Raw genomic sequence first — 23919 nt, forward strand, 5'->3', positions numbered from 1 at the left:
CTGGTCCTCATGGGGGCTTCAACAGTCCTGATACGTGTTGCAGAGACAACAGGGCACAAGCAATCCAGTAGGTTACTGGAATGCATTGATGATAACTTCTTCCTCCAAGTAACAGAGGAGCCAATGAGGAGAGGTGCCATGCTGGACTGTGTTTTTACCAGCCATAGCCAGTGGGGAATGCGAAGTTCAAGGTCAGCCTTGGCTGCAGTGACCACAAAATCAGGGAGTTCAGGATCCTGAGGGCAGCAAGGAGTATGCACAGCAAGCTCACAACCCTGGACTTTAGGAGAACAGTCTTTGGCATGCTCAGGGATCTGCTTGGTAGAGTAGTGTGGGTAAAAGCCCTGCAGGGAAGAGGGGCCCAAGAAAGGTGCTTAGTATTCAAGGATCACCTCCTCCAAACTCAGGATTGATTCATCCAAAGAAAGAGGAAGTCAGGCAAAAATGCCCAGAGGGTGTTCATCCTGCATGGATGAACAAGGAGCTCCTGGACAACCATAAATGCAAAAATGAAGCCTAAACAGGGTGGAAGCAAGGGCAGATACTGTGGGAGGAATATAGAGAAATTGAGCAAACAGTGATCAGGTTAGAGAAGCTAAATTCCTAATAGAATTGTATCTGGCAGAGACATCAAGAGCAACAAGAAAAACTTCTATAGGTATGAGAGTGATAAAAGGAAGATGAGGGAAAATTTACACCCTCTCCAGAAAGATACAGGAGAGCTGGTTACTTGGGATATGGAGGATGAGTTACTCAATGAATTTTTTGCCTCCGTCTTCACAACTGTAGTCTGAACAAGTAATGGATTGAGAGCAGACCTGAGGAGGACTTGAGGGTGCTGGTGGATGAGAAGCTCAACGTGAGCTGGAAATGTGCTCTTGCAGCTTAGAAAGCCAACCATATCTTGGGCTGCATCCAAGGGACCATGTCCAGTGAGGTTAAGGTAGCTGATTCACTCCCTTTACCTCACTCTTGTGAGACCCCACCTGGCTGCAAATTCTGAAGCAAAAAAAGGGACTCACTCAATACACCAATGGAGATTCTCTCATCGCATGCACTAAGGTTGCTGCAGAAAATGCCTGGGTTTTGACAAAACCTGGATGTGTTTCTTTTGCCGGGATAACTAAATCTAAGCTGCATGTGCTAAAAGATACTTAATTTTCAAAAAAAAGCTTGTTCTAGATAAAATCTTGACAGCTATATCAGAACAAACATTAGTTTTACATTTATGCAACACTAAAATCAAAGAAATTCAAAACTTCTTTTCAAGGTTTAGGCAACTGTACTGAAATACATATTATTAAATACTTTATATATATAAAAAAGGGTTTAAAACATATTTCTAGACTACCTCTAGTCTGCCTTAAAAAAATACACCTAGGATTATCCTGTACACTTAAAAATCTGATACAGATCATTTTAGCCGATATATTCTTAATCGCCAAGCTATCCAGTGAACAGTATCTGAAACTTCTGCATTCTGTGTACACAAAGATTACAGAACAGACAGAGCAAAAGCAGTTCACATTTATGCTCAAGTATCGTCAAATTGGTCAAATCGCATCCATAATTCCACAGTGACCGTCACAGTGACAGGAACAGCAACATTTCCTCATATCCTCTAGTACAAAGGCACTGTGCTCTCCAGTGTGAGCAGAGATTTTTTTTGCATGGGCCAGCATGATAGCAGCAATCAAGCTTATGGTAGTTTATGAAGAAGTTTCTCAGTTGCTTATGGGAAACTGTTGGGTGTGTCATGAAAAGGAAGCTGGATGGTTGATGAAAATGATTCCAGCAAATGTTTGACACCAGAAATTTTCCTTTTTTTTTTTTTTTTTTTTAACAAAATACAGACAATGTCAAGATGTGGTGTTAAAGACAGCCTGCTCCTACAGGAGGAAGCTAAGGACAAAGAACCATTTTTATAGACCACATATTATAGAAATATCAATTGCTCTGAAGAGTTACCCATAGTATAAGTGATACAGAACACTAAAACTACCCTTTGGGATATTGTCAACTCTATATGAGCTTTTTTCTTTTAAAATGAGACAGTTAATGAAGTTTTTGTTAAAAGATAAGCAGAAAAACGTTTGACTAATTAAATCCTTTACTGATACTTGACTGACCCTTCCTATATACTGCACGTTGGTGAGGACACATCTAGAGCACTGGGTTCCCCATTACAGGACAGACATGGAGTTAATGGTGTGAATATACCTCAGGATCAGAAAGATAATTTACAGACTCCTGGAGCATCTTTCATATGAAGAGAGGCTAAGATTTTAAAAAAAATATTCTTCACATAAATAGATGTGGGCATAACACAAAAACCTGTCAGAATCAATTCTCTTAAAGCTGAACTTAAAATTACTTTCAGCTGTTGGTATAAACTCCTTTTATGAACAATTCTAGGAGCTGATTTAAAAAAAAAGATCATGCGTATCACTGCAAGACACTATAACTAAATGAGGACAGTACAATTATATGAAAGATAAGACACATTTGTGATAGGACACGGGAAAAATACACTCCTTAAAATATCCTTGAAGTTATCAAGGTACCAATATTTTTTATACAGCAGTCTTTGCTTCTATTGGCAAGCAGTGATACAATGAAGTCTGTTGAAACCTCAAGGAAAATAGTTTTCTCTGTAATTACTAAATACTAATACTGTATTTGCCTTAGCAATTGGTAACTTGAAATCATAGTTTTAGGGATTTCCAATGTTAAATTAGTAAAAATATTTTCATCGTCTCTTTTTAAACTTCTGGTGGTGATCAGTCAACTTTGTGCTTCAACATTTGGCAGTTACGTGCCTGTTTTTTAGAAAATGAGCAATAACCTTTGTGAAAATCTTGAGATATTAAGATGGCAAAATAACTACCTTCTCTTCTGAATGTTTCAAGAAAAAGAATAAAATAAGACCTTTTAAGTATATATCTTTAATAAAGATATTATGTGATATTATTTATCACATATTAGCACCATGCTGTGTAACATCAGAAAGTAAGTTGTCAAGGAAGAAAAAGGGGCTTTAAAGGGAAACATATTTTTGTCACATTTTTTAAACTCAATTTTTATATTCTTACCTCTGTTGAGAAGGATATATATTAGTCCTAGACTATTATAGTTGAAGCCAATAGGCTATGGCAAAATGGCCTAATAGTGAAACTGAGCTGCATCATCATCATCCTATACCATGGGGAAATATGAGTATTTGTCGTTCCCTTCTCACATGCATAACTTGTGGGAGAATGTAGGGGAAATCTGGATCAGACAAGAGCTGCAGTGCACTCTGGTGAGGTACTGGAGGGCAGGAGGAGTGAAAGAGGCAAAGACCCTTCCGCAAGACAAGGAAATTTCATGGAACTTAGTTTTAACAGAGGGCACTGCTAGGTGGAGAAAATACTGTGCAAATGAAGGTGCAGTCTTACAAGATTTAGCAATGTGCCCAGGACTCCCAAGCAATTCAGCAGAGAGTGGGACTGGCAACTTTTTCCAGCTCTCACTGCAAAACCCGTTTCCATATGCTGTCCAGGCTGTCACACATTTCTGGCTGATGACTGAAATTTTCTTTGCCCCTTTGTGTCCAAAGTCTAAGCCCTGTTTAGAAATTCAGGTTGCACATGCAAACAACCCCCCCACATACACATACTTCACATAAGAATCACAAACAGATCATCTCCAGTTACAATTACCAAACAAGTGTACCCATTAAACTCAGACAAATTTGTCCCTTTGAAGGTCAATTGCCAGACTGTTTCTGCTTAGGTGGGCTTCAGAAGGAGCTTCTTCACCAGGTCCTTCAAGTGTCAGTTTAGAGACTCTCAGCTCGTTATAAATTCTATTGCTACAGATTAAATCTTGCCATTTCCTACAGTGATCTCTGAGAAAGGTTGGACTGATGCATTCTTCAAAGGCACAGCTGAGCATGCACAGTCCTGAGAAATTTCAGTAAGAATCAGTTACTTAAGTGCTGACCCAGAGAATAAAGTCTGATGCATTCAGCTGAGCATTTGTGAACACTTCCTGTCAGATGGAACATGGCTTATTTCAAATGGCAAATGGATGCCTTGAAGAACTGGCAGTTTAAAAAAACCTTAATTTTTTATACAGTATACTGAAACCCTAAACATAAGTAAGTCTACAAAGATGTATCAGAAAACACATTGTCACAAAAATCATAGACACACAGACTGGTTTGGGTTGGAAGGAGCTTTATAGATCAAGTCCCAACCCCCTGCCATGGACAGGGACACCCTCACTAGACCAGGTTGCCTAAAGCCCCATCCAACCTGGCCTTGAACACTGACAGGGAGGGGGCAGCCACAGCTTCTCTGGGGAACCAGCACCTTCACAGGGAAGAATTTCTTCCTTATGTCCTTCAGCTTAAGCCCATTAATACCATTACTAGACATACCTGAACAAATTTTGTTTTCAGTAACTCAGTGTAATTGCATTAAAGTAAGGAAAGAACCCACTCAGCTTGAAAGGAAGAAGAATTTTCTCAGTAAACATCAAAATGATATTGTGTTAATAAAATACATGACTTATTTGTATGCTTGTCTAAAGAATAAGTAAATTGTAACAATTCTAAACACAGATCAGGAAGACAGAGATCTTTCTAAATCCCACCATGACTTAATTCAGTGTTTTTCATCAGGATGATCGACAGAAAAAACGATTTAGTGCTGGCAACGACACAATGACTCTTCAGTTACTTTGGGACATTTGGGAAACATATTTATCTGACTTATGCCAACAGTCAAATAGAAGTAAAAAATGTGGTATCCAAAATGATCCCCAACATTTTCAGTATGCAAGAAATGTTGTACTAGAAGTCAAACCATGATACTCTCTACAAGTATATATTTATGAACATCTAGGGTAATGATAGTTCATGAAAGCATGTGAAAACTATAAAAGATACAGCCATGCTACATGCATCTTCAGCTACAGCCATGCATTCTCAACAAAGTCCATGGGAGACTGCATTATATCTAAGTTTCAAGCAAAAAGCAAAATAATTTTTAAAAATGCTTGCAAGAAACACTGGCATCTTAATTAACATTTTGAAATTATTTTTTAAACTTGATTTATATTTTAAATAATGCTTGGAACATTACACAGTAAACAATTTGAACCATCCAGTGGTTCACATATGAAGAATGATATGTGAAAGAAATATCAAAGGATGAATAGCAGAATCTTTTAATTCAGGTATCATGGAATAATCAGGAAAACTGTTTTTTTCACAATGCACTCTCCAAAACCAGTATCCTCAATATTCTGAAATGTTATAAAGGAAAAAAAAAACAAACCAACAAACAAGCAAAAAAGAAGAAGAAGAAAGCAGGACCATGCTGTTCACCCACGCACCTGGAGGAATAACTCCAATACCATCATCAACATCATAATCTGAGATGTCACTATCACTGATTGGCCGAGATCCTGCACAACAGTAAGGTAAACAAATACCTGAACATCTGGTCGTGTTATAAAATGTAAAAATATGTTCATTCATCGCACTACTGAAATTAAAAGATGACTTTAGGTGTAAACCGTAGAGAAGAACTAAACTGCAGTGACTGATGGTGACATTTCACGAGACAGCTGAGCCAATTTAACATCTTACAGCTACCGCAGCCTCCTTTCCTCTTCCCATCCCTCAATAATACTCTACTAGGATGGTTTAACTCATTAAACCAGCAAAAAGTTAAGTCAGATAAGGAAAGAAAAAACTTCTGTGCTATTTCAGCGAGTAAGCTGAATCAGCTCGCTGAACAGGAAAGGAGAGGCAGCAGCATATGGTGAGAGAGGGGAAGAGGAAACAGCACTGCCAGCTTTTAGAAAAGTTCAAATCTCTCATGAAAACTAACCTTTAATTTGCTCTCCGTATACATATCCTCATGCAGCAATTACAGCACTATCACATTTTTGCAATTCATTCCTGAATGTGCACAAGTTCCCTACGCATTGGTTGGAATGAATGACTTCCATGTTTAAGAAAAATGAGAAAAACGTCTTGGAAACCTATTTTAAAATAATCCCCTACAACCTTTGTATTTCTAAATAAATCTTAAAATAATGTAAATTAACAGAGAAGCTACAATATTTAAGTATTTCAATACATTTAGTTATTTTAATATGCCTCATACAAACCTGAAATGCAGACTCATCAAAAAATACACACGTACCCCCAAGTACACATACAGAAAATAGGCACTCACTCAAATACACACATACAATTCTTCTTTGCTGCAAAAGTATACTTCTCATTTGATTATATAATGAGCATACTGGAGCTTGAGACTAACTTTACAATAAAAAGTGTTTTTAAGCCTCATAAGTCTTTAAGGAATTTCTTTTTATAAAAGAAGTACATTTTAGTTATTAAAAAAAAAGTATCCAATAATGATGTATTTCATCTTTCTATTTAAAAATAAATGTATGGAAACCAGATGTTTGAACAGATGTTCTTTTGCTAGTGAAAACCAAAGCAATTCTAACAAGTCTCACACACTTTAAAGTTGTGTGTCACAGGTGAAAGGCTTCCATGTCATAATGTCATAATTTGCATCTCTTTTCTGCCTATGAAATATCTTCTGCCTATGAAATAGTATTTTTATCATGGATATGAAAGTTAAATACCATTGCACCATATCCAGCATTTCTAATTTAAAATTTAAAAGATGAATGGAATTTAGACCTACTTTGTAATTTTTTGCTAGTGCTTTCTCCACCATGAACATGTCTTCTTGGCATGAAAGGTGATGGCTGAGGCAGAGGTAGTGAAGATTCATCATGTGTCTGTAGCTTATACCAATGTGGTTCATCATCTAAAAGTGCTGTCTCCAGCTCTATAAGAATCTAGTTGAAAAATTATCAGGATTTAATTTTCCTTTAAAGGCACACACACACACACAAACACATATATATGTATTCAAAACCAAACAATTAACTCAGGGAAAATGTGATTGTATGTATCACCTCTCCAAGAAATTCACTCTCTTCTTCTTGTACTCTTGGCTGATCCCATACGGTTATTTCAAGCATTCGTTCTCTAAAATCTCTACGATGTACATGTGAGTAGAGAAAAGTTTGGTTCCATTTTGGCTCTAGACTTTTCTTTACTGTTTTGGTCCTCCTTTTACTCTTATCACTGAAACATAAATATTTGTTGTAAATTATTTGTAGAGTTAGATCACAAAAGGCCATCTAATCATCAGTGGTTATCCTTTTATTTTTTCTGATCTGATAACGTGTAAAGGATCCATTGTGGTGCAATGGATCACATTCATCCAAAAGTCCACAAAGTTAATTTGATACTGACTTGCGTGATTCAAGTGTAATTTTTTGTTACAATTAATTTAACTAAAACAAATTAAAAAAGGAATTCTTTACTTCATAAGCGTTCATTTAAAATACATGATAAATTACAACATGATTTTCTAAACGGAGCTACTACCTTCTGTCTGGAAGAAAATACATTTTCACATAGGGATTCCTGGGGCGTCCATCTACTCTTGGTGGCAAATCTGTTGCTTGCAGAACATTTACTATTAACTGATGTCCCACTTTGTCGTACCACAGTTTAACCTACAAGAATCACGGCACCAGGAATCATTAATGAAAATGGAGAAACAGGCAGAATTTTAAGACTTCATCTCATTAACCACAATGTGAATGTAAACAGTTTTTTTCCAAGAGATAGTTAAGATATATTTTATTTCAAATCCCTTAATATTTAACTTAGGTGAAAAATATGTGGGTATACACCAATGACTTTTGCATTTACCACAGCTGAATAAAATGGTGGTGCTTGATTATGCTTATATTTTTTAATGTACTCACTGCATCATCTTGTATGTGTGAGCGCATTGAAATCAGCGTGTGTTTTAGCTCTGCACCTTAAAAGCTACATTTAAATAGTAAGCCCTGGCAGTAGCTAAATTTAAAGTTTAAATCTACCTACTCTGTTTTGTCACCTCGGTAATGTTCTTACTACAAGTATAATACATAGCTAAATAATATCTAAATGGAATAACATTATGAAATTTTTTGAGCCTGTTGTATATTTAGAAATTAATATGATCAATAGAAAAATATAAGAATGTACAAAACAGAGTCTAAGTACTCACAGTATATTTAATAAGCACATTTTCAATTAGTATTACAGACGGTTCAAAGTTGTAGTGTGCATTGTTCAACAGTGTAACTCTTAACAAATACACAGCTCTTTAAATGCTTCCATAGAGAAGATAAACTGATACTGCACTTGTTTTCTGTGGATTACTGGGCAGATGCAGAAAAGTCACCATTTTCAATACAGGGGGCACAGGATGAAGAGTTACAAGGCATTTTTATGGGCTCCTCTCAATGTAAAATCCTGTGCTCTTTGTGTGTTAAGACAACAATTCTTTTCCTCTACTGTGATTACAGTGACAGCTTGTGAGTGTGTACAAAGGGTCTTAAAAACATTTGAAAGACGTTAGTCTTTACCAACAACAGACATTTCTCTTGACCTCCCAATAGACCTTGGGACTGTGGAGGGCTGAGGGACCAGAACTTCACAGACTTTCATTATTAAGCCAGGAAAACCAAAACATGCTCACAGAAAGCTGCCCTGGTAGGACTTGTGGTGCGTCCCGCAGGGCTCCAGGGCTGGTCGGAGATATAACAGAAATAGAAGGCCTTTCCATCTTCTGGGATTCAAAAGAACTTGAACCTAAAAATACACGAGGAAAAATATGAACTCTCCATCCAAAATTTTGAAGAGAATTTTGTTAATTAATCACTTTTATATGAACTGTCTAATGTTTGTATTTATACACAATATATCTAGATTTATACACAGAAAGGTTTTACACTGACATAGGTAGCATGGTGAAGAAGACTGTCTGGATATCCTTAATTCAGATTAAGCCTGCCATTTTTTTAATTTGAAATAATGTATAAAAATGTGCTCATACTGCAGTGACAGATCATGACAAGTGTTTTAAATAAAGTATTATTCTCTGACAAAATTACACATCTCTCTTCCAACCCAAATTATTTTGTGATCCTATGATCTCAAATCTTGGATGAATAAACCTACACCTGTTGTATGGATTATACTCCCGGTAGCCTTCCCACAGGAAGGTATTCAGGATGTGTCTAGCATGGAGGATGCTCTGGTGCCCGCTGGTCATCAGCAGTTCTCCACCAGTGAAGCAGAGCCCTCACTAATTACATGAGCTCATAACAGGTGTAACAGCACTTGATGGCCCAGTGGGACCCTGTCCCAGGGAAGGTTTCTGGTTGCATCTCAGATAAGGCTCAGATGAGGAAGGACTGGAACCATATCCCTCATACACTAGCTGACACCATTCAAATGGGATAGTTAAAAAGAAAACCTTTTTTGAAGCATGATACACAAAAGTTCATCTGAACTTTTTCTTGTTTAAAAAAAGAGAAACAAGAATGCTGGATGTATGCTGGATAGTGCAGGGTATGAAATCCTGACACCGTTTGTACTTTTGGCAATCTCTTATACCCACTTTCTGTCTTTGGGCAAGTAAATGACTGTTTTGGGCCACAGCATGCATGCCAGTATGGTACTAAGATACAAAAGGAAACAATAAAACCCTGCTAATGGTTTAAATCTGTACAGCTTTCAATCAAATCCATACTGCATCAAATTTAACACATAAGACAAAAATCCACTGAATTTTGTCACATGAAAACCTCAGAGCCAATGCAGTCTCCCGGTGCCCACCTTTCAGAAAATTCCCAGCCGAAATGATTGTGCTGGGTACAAGACCATGCTTAGTGAAAGGAACAAGGCATGTACTCACTGGACTCTAACGGGGGGTGAGAAGTCTCGGGAATCCGTGGAATATCACTAAAATGTGAATATACACATAGTAATTAGAAACAACAGAAGGGACCTGCTGCTGTAACAAACACTTTTCTGGGGAACTTTTTAGAGAAATATGGATCTGTTTCTGTTCTAACAGGTTGGAAGGAAAGAAAGGGGAAATATTTAAAGACAAATTTCACACTAGCATTCATGAAAAGCTTACTAATGCCAACTACTACTTTCAAGGAACTAGCAGACGTAACAATATGAGCACTGCAATGTCAATATTGTGGATGTATTCCACGATATTTTTATAACCAGAATAATAGAGAGCTTTTAGGAAGAGAAAGGTGGCAAAAGGTAGTGTAAATATGGATATTCAACTATGTTTGGGAGGAAAAAATAATTAAAAATAAAAAGACATAGTTTAACTCACTAGTAATTTTTATATAAACGTCTCAAGGAGCTCACGGAATGAAACGGATGAAAATGTCTTATAACAATTAAAAGAAAAAAGTAAACAACATTAGCAATGGAAGAATAATGCATTTTTTCAAAGGCTAAAAAAAATAATCAAACCCTATTACAATTGTGGATAGCTATTTTTCAACGTACACATACCCAGCACGTATACATATATGAGCAAAATCAAACTGGTTAAGTCCACAGATATCTATCAAAATTTTGCCATCAGCAAATTTACTCATCCAGCAAAATCTGGACGATGCTAACTCCAGAGTCTTCTTAGCAATCATTGAAAATACATTGTGAGAGCAAGAAATGACTGTTATTGTATAAATGTTAGCAAAGCAGTAGAGCAGGAAAACGAAACAAAACACTTCAGTGAATTACTTGAAAATATTTTTTGTACACAAAGTAACCCAAAATTGCAAAAAACCCCACATTTCTGAAGAACTTACAAGATTGTAATTCTAAAGCTTAAAATGTATTCAGGCATCTGTCTGTTCAGTGAAACACTATCTTACTAACTTGGAAGTCAATAAAACTGAGGTTCCTAGGTATATAGAAGTTATTTATGAAAAAGAAACAGACATAGAAGTCAGAAAAGGAAAGTGTCCAATCAATTAGTTTGAATTAGCTTTTCATGTTATGCAATTTAAACTTCTGAAGCATGTGCTTTAAAAAAGCCTCTTTCAGCTCTCAATGTCTCTCATGAGCCTACATCTCGTATCACTCTGCAAAACCGTGCTTCTCTTTACTTTGACTTTGTAATTCAAGACTAATGGGGTTCCTCAAGCTCAGGGAAATATAACTGCATTATTTATACTTGACATGAGACACTAGTGCTTCACAAACATATTAGCAGATTATGGATGTGTTGCACAGCAGGGCTGCTGCACAGGCTTCTTCCTCTCAACATTTTATCCCTTCAATTTCTAGGGCAATTCTCAGTCTGAAATATTTACTTAGCAGATTCATACTGATTTTTCCATTCAATTCAACACTACGTTTTCAGTGTTTTCTTGTGCTACAAACAGTTTTGTCTGCAGTATAGCATTGTTTGTAACAATATCCCGTTTAGGATACATAAAAGAGGGCTCGCATGGGCAAGAAGTTTTTTAACATGGGAAGTGCAACCTATTGTGTCAAGTTTCATAACCCCTGGCTGGGTGGGAAAATGGTAAAGTTGAATGTCTGCGCCAGGCAAAGGTAGTAAATGAGAAGAATTATCAGAAATTTCCTAGGACTTTACACATCAAAAAAGAACAGAAACTACAATTTTTTTAAACATATTTTTCCAAACCCTTTGTAATTCTTATGAAAAACTGACAGGAACAGTGGAGGCTCAAACAGAAATTTCAACTCCCAACAAAATGCATTGTTCACACTATCAATGTTATTTGGCAGCTTTCCCACCCACCTTATTCATCCCCTCCATACTAGAGCTTGTTCACCCTAGGTAAACCTCTAAAACTTAACAATACAATGGATAAAAAGTTTCTCTCTGTGTATATAAAATTATTGCTAGGAAATCTTCTCTTCTTTCTTAATATATTTATCTTGTTTAAGTACAGCTCCACACAGAACTGCAAGACACAAAAAGCAAAAATTGACTGTGCAATACAGGACTGATCATCAAACTCATAGCAGAATATCCCAACAAGCTCTGTAACAGTTCTGCTTTCTGCCATTGATTGCAAAATGGACATGAAACAATTCAAAGCTATGCTTCTGGCCATATTTAAACTTCTTACAAATTCAATAATCCACTTAACAGAATCATTTCTTAAATATTACATGCTTACAAGTAAATAACTGATGCTATATATCTATTGATTTATCAAATGTACAAGTGGTATTTTTTTAAGCATTTGCATTTTAATTAAAGAATGAAAATTCTATAAATAAACTATAATCTGCAGCTTGTTACATAGGAAAATTAGTCTTATGTAGCTTGCTCTTACCTTCAGATTGCAGGAAATATTCTAACCGTACAATTTACAAAACCAAACAAACTAAAAAAGCTTTTCAGAAGAAATAGTGGGAACCCCATGACTGAAAATACTCCAAACCAGAACAGTGAAAGTTAATGGCGAAAGCAAAGAAGGAATTACCATATCCACTTATTTAAATTAAGAACAAAAGTTTGCTCTGCTTTCAGAGCAAAGCAAACGTCGGAAAAGTAGTATCAGGCACAATCCACTAAAGAGCTGCTGACACTGAGCTTTGTCTATCTCTGCCCTGCAAAGGTTTTGTGCAATCTTCTGCAATGTTGTACATATGACTATCTTTTAACTTCCTACATCTCTATGAATACATAAATTAAATCAAACGATACCGTAGGTTGAGGCCAGTCAGTGCAGATTTGTGAAGGATCACTATGTTGTAATACACAGGAATAGCTCTAATTTCTCTGAGGGCGATATTCAAGAACTTGATCACTGAAGACAAACCAAATGCAAATGTGGTTGTAACCCACACTTTATTAGGTTGCCCTAGGGCAGAAGCATCTTCCTCTATGCCCTACAGTTTTCAGTTTCCAAGTATCCGTCCCTCAAACTCAACCTCTGATTTCCAAAATGGTTCCCTTCCATCAGAACCTGTAGATCAATTTGCATTTTCCACTAATTGCATTACTGGAGCAACTCTCTGGAATTCAGTACTGCCCGAATACGGAGCTTCAAACTCCTTGCAAGCACCTACAGCACATTAACAGTTCCTGCACCAAGGAACTGAATCACACCAGAGGAACTACTTTGGCCATATTATCTATGGAAACGCAAGCAAAGACAGGCAAATGAAAAAACAAGTAAATGAAAAAACATTTGTTTTACCTGCACTATCCCATCGACCTCACCAGAGCACGCAAGAGATGGTGACTTAGTTACCATGCCAGGTTTCTTCGCCAAAAAGCATAGTGCCAGAGGATATTCTATGCTGTCCTGAGTTAACCGCCTCTCACACTGTATGCATATTCATAGGTAATTCTCCCCCTTATATTTAGATAGCTAACCCATTAATTCTAATTTTTATAGGTTTCTTATCTACCATGTGTTGCCATCATTAGCATTAGCGTCAATTAGTTTCTATGGAGTTTTTATGGTACTATTGTGGTTATACTGTTTATTGTTACGCCTTCATCTACTAATAGTGTTACATGTTTCACCATTTTCTCTAATAAACATCCTACAATTATCCATTACTCAAAATTACATTTGCTGGTAGATGCAGAAATCCAAACCTGCAAGACTGAGCAAATTGTTTAGACATCAATTCAGTAACTGGCAGTCATCTAATTTGAAGGCTTACAGTTCTCCCATTATTCACTTAAAACAAATTGTGTCATATTCTTGCTTTTTAGATCTAATATGCTGGGACTTTTTCAATAGAGACCATTAAAAGTGCTGGTGCATTATTTGCATTATTAATACTGAGAGATGAAAACACTTAAATTATGCAGACAAAATATCATTTTTCAGGTCTTTCGGGAACCTGTTTCCTCACAGGAATTTTATGTTTAATGGATTACCACTTAATGCTGTATCAAGCAGCTTCAATTTTGCTGAGTCAGCTCCTAAAGTAGTAACAAAACTTTGACATACTACATTTATTGGATTAAATAAAATTCCTTGTCATGAATCTGAAACAATCACAAAGTTCAGATGACAAGGCAAGGAAAAGCTGGGGGTGGGGAGGTGTCTGGGAAATAATCTGTTGATGCAAACAAACCATTTCTCATTACGTAACACAATTTACGTAGATTGTAATTATTTTTTTAAAAAGGCCTGTGCAGTATGTTCTTTTTTTGATAACTAATACTAGGATTTTCTTTGTTGTACAATGTGTGGTATTTTTTGTTCTTACAAAATGACAGAAAGATAAATCCTAATCTGATACAGTACAACAGGATTTTGAGTCCTTGATGCTGGAGAAAAGAAATACCTTTAAATTTCAAATTATATCCTCTAGTAGCTTTGGGATATTAATTTGCTTCTTTTTAAAAAAAGCCCAAGCATCCACCCAACCAAAAAACAACTAACAAAATGTATCAACCCTACAAGAAAACTGTTATTACAGCATGTAAAAATCTCCACACCAAAACTCTGTTTATCTCAAAGTAAAAGCACATGATGTGCTCTATTTTTGCCTATACTGGGAAAAAATATTCACGCATCATCCAAAGCAAAACTTTACATTTTGTTGGTACTATCTATGGGTGCACTTTGTCAGTGTTAAATTCACTTCACAGACTCAGAAACATCCTTTGATATTGAATGCATTTCAAGTTCTGTGCCTCAGTTAAAAACTGTGGCATTTTCTTCTGAATTTTCTTCAAAAATATGTGACTGGAATGTGGTCACCTTGCACTTCATTGTTTGAAGCTAGAAGTTTTCTCCAATTCATAAACAAAACTAATAACAAAGTTTTCTCAAAAGTGTAAGGATACAAGACATTTGCAAATATATTGATAAGAACGAATGTATCTAAAGCTCAATATTTAAAATATTATTTTAGCATTTTCCTTTTATATCAGTTGTACAAATCGATTTTCAGTTTTTCTTCAATTGAGACAGGGAGTTCAAATCAGGTCCAGTATCAACATATTTCTTTTCTCCTAATTTAAATTAAATAATAGACTTCCAAAAATGTCCTTATAGCATTTTTTTTTTTAATTATAAAGACGTAGGACTGAATTTGCAATTTTCAGTTGGGAATGTCTCCTAATTTATCCAACTAAAGAATGTAAAATAAGGTTTCTACTCCCCCACAGTCTCCATGTGGATGGTAATTTTAGACTTTAACAACGACTATTATTGCATCAGGATTTCATTTTCCCTTAGAAGGGAAAGTCAAACTCATAACCGGAACTGGCAAGCAATGTTAATTTTATTTAAGTACTTTTAGTAGCGAATGCCATTGAAAAAGAACTGATGCAAAATATAGATACACTTGCACAGTATAGACAAAACCAAACATTGAAAATTAACATGAAATAAATGTAAAAGAAGAATGTTTTAGTCAGAAAGAAAACAAATAGGCTTTTTTTTTATTCTAAAACTGAAAACTTATAGTTGAGACAGATAAAATTATACTTAGAATGACATCTAGCAAATTAAAATTTAAATAATCATGCATTCATAAAGAGGAAAAAAATAACCGTCTACCTACAGGATAGAGACTTACAGTGAGTGTACATGAACACTGGGAATGTGACAAACTACAGAGAGATTTAAATCTCTACAACTATTTTAAACTAGCAAAGAGTCATTTTTTTATTGTTTATCATGGGACTGTTCTGCAATGTAAATGTGAATTTGCAATATATGATTCCTATTCAGTACTGTAAGACTTGGCTTAAAATGGTCCCAATAGAGTCACATTCAGAGAAGGAGTGTAGAATATCACTAAAACAATTGTGACAAATGCAGGGCTGATCCCGCTAATCTTATAAATTAAAATGAAATTTCTATGCTCTTTCTAAAGCTTATTTGGGAAATCAAGTACATAAGAACTGTTACCACAAAACCCTAAACTTGGATTTACAAGAAATAAAAATTAAAATTATAAACACAGCACATTAATGCTAACTTTTGTCAATACACATTTCTTTCACATACATGAAGGTATTTTTATTTCTGCTTTGATTTTGGTGACAGTATCATTAAAAGCTAAATATAGTATTTTTGAAAGAGAGCACTGGTTTTCCATTTTTCTTTGCTCTTTAAAGGCAGCCTGTTAAAATCCTACTAGCATTGACTTACTAAAATCCTGCAGTACTCAATATTTGCTGATGCATCCTTCTACTCTTGAATACTTGTATAAGTTATTCTGAACCTAAAGGCTTGGCATCCTGAATTTTCTCATGCACACACCCACTTGATTCACCAATTTTTCTTTTTCCAGTGAGCAAAAATCTTCTAAGTACTTCAACCGTACAGAAAAACACTGGTACTTATACAAATGCAAAGAGCCAATGCTGTAAATGGCAGTGAAGAAAATGGAATATACAAATGTCAACAATAGAAAGTTAATCATATTCTATTATTAAGATATAAAAATAATCAACTCACAAAGTCCCTTTAAAAGTCCCATTAGTAGTAGTTAATAACTGTGCTTAAGAAGCAAGTCTTTAACCTTACCCAATAGGCCTTGAAACAATAATTTCAACTTGAGGTTCTGATTTTGATTCTAAAATAATGTTGTAAACTTCTTCATTTGTAGCTCCAGGCAAGGGTTTACCATTCCATTCTAGAACTTCATCCCCTTAAATTTAAAGAGAAGTTTATCTCATTTTGATATTATTTCACAAAGAAGTGTAAAACATTTATGAAATCTATATAACCAAATAACAATTAAACAATTATATAACCAAAATCAATTAAAAAGCTGTGCTGAAACCCAAAAAAATGGTTTTGAGGCACTATCAAGGTTCCTTTCTGAGAATACAGCTACAGTTTGTACACACAGAAAATATTAAGGAAACCACTTGTGCGAACATATTAAGTATTTCCAAAATTATACAGCACCCATTATTGTGCTATGAGATGAACATCTAAGATCCTTTATTAACTAACAGTAATAAACTTTGAACACTGGTTGGTCTTCAAGAACGGAAAATACAAATACCGACTGTTAAGCCTTTAAAAACCATGTGATTTTATTACCATTTATTTACTGTGCATTTCAATTGCTCTACAAAAAGGATACTCCTCACTCTCTGTATCAAATGAACCAAAAATAAAAGTGAGGAATGATTTGCTATCTCCTGAGAATGTTACGGGGAACAGAAAGGAAAACATGATGTGAAAGTTACTTAGATATCTTTCTTTTTTCAGTTTGCCATTTCTGGAATTTAAATATTATGTAGATTATATTGTACTTTGGCCTTATTATAAAAAGGTGAAAATCTTGAAGTACAGTTTCTAAAGAAAGATCAGTATGTAGAATTAAACTGCAAGCACCATAGTGTAAGTTTACATTCTTATACCCCATCATCTGCAGCAGTCAAAACTTCACAACCACTATTTGATGCCACAAATATTTTTCATTATTAACAATGATTTTATGTTTCTCAGGTTCAGTCAGGAATCCTCCTTCAGCTGTTGGCTTTGCTCCTTTCCGAGAAGATCTAAGACAAATGATCAAACTTGTGCTTGTTAATAAGCCAAGGAAAACTCCTAACTGAAGTCCTATCTACCAAAACACATGGCTTCAATTTCTTTTTATGTTCAGCAATTGTCATCCCTTTTTCCCAAACAGCCGATATTTTGGTATTTTAAGAACTCCACAGTGTCTTTAAAAATATATACAACTCAGAGAAAACACACTCAGTTTCTCCTGTAATTCTGAGCGCGTTTTAAAGCTGAAAACTGTTATGAATTAACATGCTGTTTTTCCTTACAATAAAATCTGATTTCTTTAGAGATAATTCACTTAATTTACAAAAGCATCCTGGGCATTAAAAAGAGTAAGATATAGCCAGCTTTGCAATAGCTATAACTTAATAGCAAAAACCACAGGGACGTGCTAAATTTGTAACACTAAAAATCATGATTTAAACCAAATTTAATTTACAGCAGTGAATCTATCACATTTTGAAGAAGAGAAAAATAGGTCCAACATATTTGAGAATCCTGAAGAGGAACATGTAAGGTGTCTGGATTGCTATTTTAGAAGAGTTAAGCAGTCAATAGAAGATAAAACAATTTAAAAAGTAAGACCTGCCGAGATGATTAAATACAAGATCATCATAGTCAGAATGCTAAATCAACAGAAGTGGATCCCACTATTCTTACTGTAAACTAGATCTAAACAGAGATTTGAGTGAGAAGGTACTTCTTATTCTAGCCACTTCATATTCTGAGCTTTCGCTCAGCTTGTCCACTTCATCTTTTTGACCAACCAAGACTTTTTATATTGTCTCTTTCATCTAAGATGCTCTCTGTAACGCTTGCATTCTGAATCTGCCCTTGAGTAACAGACATGGAAACAGAAAGCACCATCCAGATATTTAAAACTTGGACATATGCAAAGACCAATTGGACATGGTCCTGTGTATGTCCTACCTGACCCTGCTTAACAAGTGGGGTTGGACTAGACATCTCAAGAGGTTGTTTACCCATTTCAACCTCTATTATCCTGTGATACACTGCTACAACTTCAGGTGAGATGAACTCCCTGGTTGTAGATCCCACTGTGGTAGCCCAGAGGTGCAGCCAGTCAGTCAAAGAGCTGTTAGACACCTTACACTGTAGATGTTTAGGATAACCAAGATACCTGCTCAAAGCTGACTGGCAGAACCTACAGGACACCTGCACTCTTACAGAGCCACTTCTGCTGGTGAGGCACATATCCCAGGATATCGAAGGTTTGTTTGATGGCCTGAACAAACCACATGCTTCAGACGCCTAAGCAACTTTCTGTCTCTCAGGCTAAGCCAGTCCAGGTTGTTAGTATCTCTCTTGTACTAGAGAGGTTATACTCAAAGATTAACTAGCCAAATTTTGGAGGTTTTTTGAACAAAGATGAGAAAGCAAGCATGCTTTCCCAACAACAAGGACACACCTATGCCTTTTTTTGTGTTTTAATCCCATACACCAGAAATGAATAGACTTTGAAAACTCATGCAAAAAACAATGTTTTTTTTTTCCTGTGAAATTATTTTGGCTCTAAAAATATTTTTAGAAATTAAAAATAACTTTTACTCAAAAACAACATAGAGAAGACATTAAAATGTAATAATTCAGCCCAAACTGTTCAAGATTAGTGGAGAAAAAGTTATTTTCTGTAATTGTAATCGGCAATTAAAACCTATCAACAACTATAATAATGTGTGCTATCAACTCCACGTATACTGTCTTGGTAAAAAAGAAAAAATTAACAAATGCAAAACTAAACCAGGAATTTTTTAGAGACTTGTCATCTTTTTTTACTTCTTTATTACTGTTTGCTTCATGGGATTATCCTAAATTCATACAGGTTGTCATCAGAGCTTCTGGATTCTTAAGAAGGCACCACACAGACTTCAGTTTGCTAAGGCAACACTTGGAAAGTAGTTGCTTAGAGCCATGGTAAAAATATAAACCACTTAGAAGTAATTTTGAAAACCAACTGCTGTGCACAGTTTTTGCTTCGTTTAGAAACTTGAAAAGTTCCAAGAGCACAGTGACGTATTTGTTAGTGCAGTATATACATGTTATATACATGAAACTTTTCAACCTCATTTTCTTGGGTTGTTTTCCACTTTAATTTGTAAAAATGCACATTGAAGATGAAACCTAATGAATTCCAATGAGTTCACAGTGCAGGTGGCTATGGTGCAAGTGAAGTAACAGTAGTTAGTTTTGTTTGCCACAATGAAACAGGTTTTAAAAATGTTTGCATTGCTTCTACAGAGTGTAACAAGCAACTCCTGAGCTAGCAAGCAAAAATTTACCAGTGACACTCAGTCCAGACAGCAGCACTGATCAGGAGTGTCTTGTATTTTGCTCATACGTCCAAGAAATTTGAGTTAATAATAAATTAGAAATGTAAGCCACTGTGGGATTGCATAACTTTACAGTATTGTCCTATATTTTTGAAAAACACTTGCATATCACATGACCAATATTAATATAAATTAACAGCCGCATTACAAAAAGCCATAGCGAAAAGACAATGTCTTTTTTTGAGCAACTAATTGGTTTACCTGCTCTGAGATGCCCAACCACATCAGCCAAGCTACCTTTCTTCACTTTGGTAATGAAGGCACCGAGTCGTCCTAATTCTGTCATTTTTCCTCCAACAACCTGGTTAATCATAAATGTGTGAGATTCCAAGCCACAAATCAGAAATCATATTAATCATAAACATATAGAAGGATCCGTTTTCACACTATTTTAAAAATTAAGCCTAAAATATTCAGAAGCAAATCTATTGTCAATTTGGACTTCACAGAGTCTTAAAGACAAAAAAATAGAAAAAGGCTGTATCTGCTTGAAAGGAAATAAAACAGACACAGAATTACTTTTTTTTCTTTTTTGGGGGGGTCAGAAATATCCTGTAAGGAGTTTTCTAATACAATGAAACAGAGGAGTGCTGGATCATTAGGTGTTATCTCCCCATGGTGCAAACACAGTAACTAGGAGGAGCTTTAATACAGATATATATCCAAGAACCAGAAGCCTACCTGCCAACAAGGTTGTCACAAGACATGTTACATTTATCACTAGGGACCTTAATTCATATCATACAAAAATGAAACTTGAAAAAATCAAAAGAGAAGCTCTCCTACCTACATTTCCTTCCAGGACCAACTTTCTTTTTCTCTTATTTATGTATATATATACATACATAGCTTGCTGCCAGGAAAAGTCAGCATTATGCTACAGACTACTAGACATTTAGTTGAGTGAAGCTCTTCCCATCTTCTGTGGATATCTACTTCAAGGTGGATAAATGGCTGTTACCCAGGACATGCCATTACCAAGCTCACAAAATTCTTTCCTGATTTAATTCCCACCAGCACGAGCAGAACCAACACCCCACATCTCTGCTATGTGCAAAGAATTGAACTATCTGGCAATGGTATGCAAGGAGCAGTTCAGTGTCAGTGTCCTTTAAAGTAGACTCAACCCTAAGTGGATGTTTCACATTTTGCATCGTTTCTGTTGTGCTCATTGGGGAAGTGAAGATACAAAATTAAATTTTCTGTCACCTTTGGAGCTCAATAGAATTAAAAATATACATATAAATTCTCAAACTGGCACACTGTTCTCATCTCACCAGCTTCAGAAGTAGTGTTCTTTCTCTTTAAAGTGTTCTGGCAATTTAGGGACATGAACGTAAGAGTCCACTACAAATGACTAAATTAGGGATTTAATTTTACTGGGCAGTGTTGCCAATGTCTTCATTTTTGGGCACCAGATAAACTAAAATTTAATTTAATTTAATCTCTAAAATGTTTTAAATGTTTCTTTAGCTATTTTTTCTGTAAATGTTTTGTTTCGTTCTACAAAAGTTCTCTTTCCAAATGGGTGTCTGGATTTCAAACACCGACCTCATAAACATTTGCATCTGGATGACATTTATGTATGTGAATTATGAGATAAATTATGTGACTGAAATGCAAACAGTAGAGCTAGAAAAGTCAGGATACCATTAGTGCACTGCAAAGTGCAGTATGTGTATACATATATATAATTGTCTTGCAGACAGGGAGCTGAATAAACATATACTTTTTAATCACAATGGTCCAGGTTCTTTGCCATGAATGAGTGGAAGACTTCATAGTAGGATTAAATACATTTACATTTACATTTGTATTTTCTCTGTATGACTCTAAGAATTTACCAAAAATGAGGAATATTATTTTTGTCAAATGATCATATAATTGGACAGTCCTCTGATTTAATGTGTTTGACCCCTAGCTTTAAATTCAGTGGAACTGAATATAAACCATGCAATACTTACTTTTAGCCCCAGTAATGCACCTGATTCTTTTGGCATGGTTGTTCTCTTGTTAAGAATAACACGCCCAATTAAGCGATCTCCCTCTTTAGAAGGCTGCCACGTTACTGGATGCTGTTATATAAACAATAAGTGGAATTAAAGAAGTGCAAACATCTTCCCATATTTAGATGCACATTTATATAACAATGAAGTGTCTGGATCATGATGTCACTCTAGACACAAACATCACACAGATGTGTTACACATTGCACCCAAGCTTACTACTACTGTATCTGTTTGACTCTGGCTTCATTGAATATTTATGCCCACTGTAAAAAATTCTTGGCACTAAGCCTGCAGGTAGAATTATAATCCTATTCAAAGTTCAATACAATTAAACATTTAAAACATACCTTAGGCAATAAAATTAAGCATTCACTTTTAAATTCCGTGCACTTGAATTATTATTCTGTTCTTTAGAATAATATACATACTATACAGCTCTATCATGTGGGTTCACTACATAATAAAAATCCAAATGACCCTTTCCAACTGCAAGCCAATAGAAAAAGCCATTAATCTCTCCAAGAGCAGCTTTGCACTCACTGCTTTTTTTTAGTGTGTAATGAAATCTAATATCATGTCTATGAAATAATTAAATTCAAGTTAAAGTTCAGGCAATTTTACTAGTAGAAATTTTGATGAAATTGTCTTTCCGATTTCAATTTCCATGATCCACTAAATCAAATCACAGAATCACTAGATTGGAAAAGACTTTTGAGATCATCAAGTCCAACCACATCTGTCCTCTACTAAACCATATTCCTGAGCACCTCATCTACTCGTCTTTTAAATACATCCAGAGTCGGTGACTCAACCACCTCCCTGGGCAGCCGGTTCCAATGCCCGATAACCCTTTTCAGTGAAGATTTTTTACCTAATGTCTAATCTGAACCAGCTTGAGCCCATTCCCCCTTGTCCTATCCCCAGTCACTTCGGCAAAGAGACCAACACTAATCTGTCTACAATCACCTTTCAGGTAACTGTAGGCAGTGATAAGGTCCCCCCTCAGCCTCCTCTTCTCCAGACTGAACAACCCTCATTCCCTCAGCCGCTCCCTGTAAGATTTGCTCTCCAGCCCCTTCACCAGACTGGTTGCCTTCCTCTGGAGACACTCCAGGCCCCTGATGTCTTTTTTGTAGTGAGGGGCCCAAAACTGAACACAGCACTCGAGATGCGACCTCACCAATGCCGAGTGCAGGGGCACAGTCACTTCCCTGGACCTGCTGGCCAAGCTGTTTCTGATACAAGCCAGGATGCTGTTGGCTGCCTTGGCCACCTGGGCACAGTGCTGGCTCATATTCAGTCAGCAGGCAACCAACACCCCCAGGTCCTCCTCTGCCTGACAGCTTTCGAGCCAGTCTCCCCCAAGCCTGTAGCGCTGCATGGAGTTGTTAAGTCCCATGTGAAGGACTCTACACTTGGCCTTGATGAACCTCATACCGTTGGTCTCAGCCCATCGATCCAGCCTGTCCAGATCCCTTTGAAGAGCCTCCCTACCCTCAAGCAGACTGACACTTCCTCCCAGCTTCGTGTGATCTGCAAACTTACTCAGGGAACATTCGATCCCTTCATCCAGGTCATTGACAAAGATACTGAACAGGTCTGGACCCAGGACTGAGCCCTGGGGGACACCACTTGGAACCGGCCTTGGTAATTTGTAGAGATTTATTTTTCCAACACAACATCTACGCTGAACTGAAATAATCAGCAAACATTCATACTTATGTACCTCCTTTTTCCTGTTTCTTACCGAACTAATTGGGGATGTCTCCCTGCTGTGCCACGTGGCAGGATCCAGCCAGTAATAATCCAAGTCACCTGGAAGAATATGAATAGAAAGAAATGTGTAATCCCTCAAACAGAGAAACATGTATGAATGATTACTTCTGCATGCATGAATTCCAATGTGCAACAGTTTGAGGAAGGAAATACAAAACCAGAATTATGATTCAAATTAACATCTCAGATTGAAAACAATAAAGCCTAGTGATATAAAACCAAAACCACATAATACTGCTTTTTTTATTGTGACCTCTGCTTTTTCACAAACTGCACCTCAGAATCAGTAGTGCACTCTGACTGGTTTTGACTTTGCCCAGTCATCTTCCAAGAATGGACCC

General features: G+C 36.2%; 1 protein-coding gene across 8 annotated transcripts in view; it reads right to left on the reverse strand.

Annotated features, from left to right (window-relative positions):
* The window catches only part of RIMS1 (regulating synaptic membrane exocytosis 1), a gene marked incomplete at both ends in the record, with an annotated part of 323509 nt that overhangs the window by 117231 nt on the left and 182359 nt on the right, over positions 1-23919 (reverse strand). For all 8 annotated transcript variants that reach the window (XM_084261705.1, XM_084261704.1, XM_084261703.1 and 5 more), the window contains 10 exons: positions 5383-5454; positions 6717-6873; positions 6994-7165; positions 7472-7602; positions 8619-8731; positions 9840-9886; positions 16447-16570; positions 19995-20094; positions 21758-21868; positions 23550-23617. In XM_084261705.1, the coding sequence (XP_084117831.1) occupies positions 5383-5454; positions 6717-6873; positions 6994-7165; positions 7472-7602; positions 8619-8731; positions 9840-9886; positions 16447-16570; positions 19995-20094; positions 21758-21868; positions 23550-23617 (1095 nt within the window). The remainder of the gene's footprint in view (positions 1-5382; positions 5455-6716; positions 6874-6993; positions 7166-7471; positions 7603-8618; positions 8732-9839; positions 9887-16446; positions 16571-19994; positions 20095-21757; positions 21869-23549; positions 23618-23919) is intronic.

The sequence above is a fragment of the Gallinula chloropus genome, assembly GCF_964237585.1.
Source record: "Gallinula chloropus genome assembly, chromosome: 3".
NCBI lineage: Eukaryota > Metazoa > Chordata > Aves > Gruiformes > Rallidae > Gallinula > Gallinula chloropus.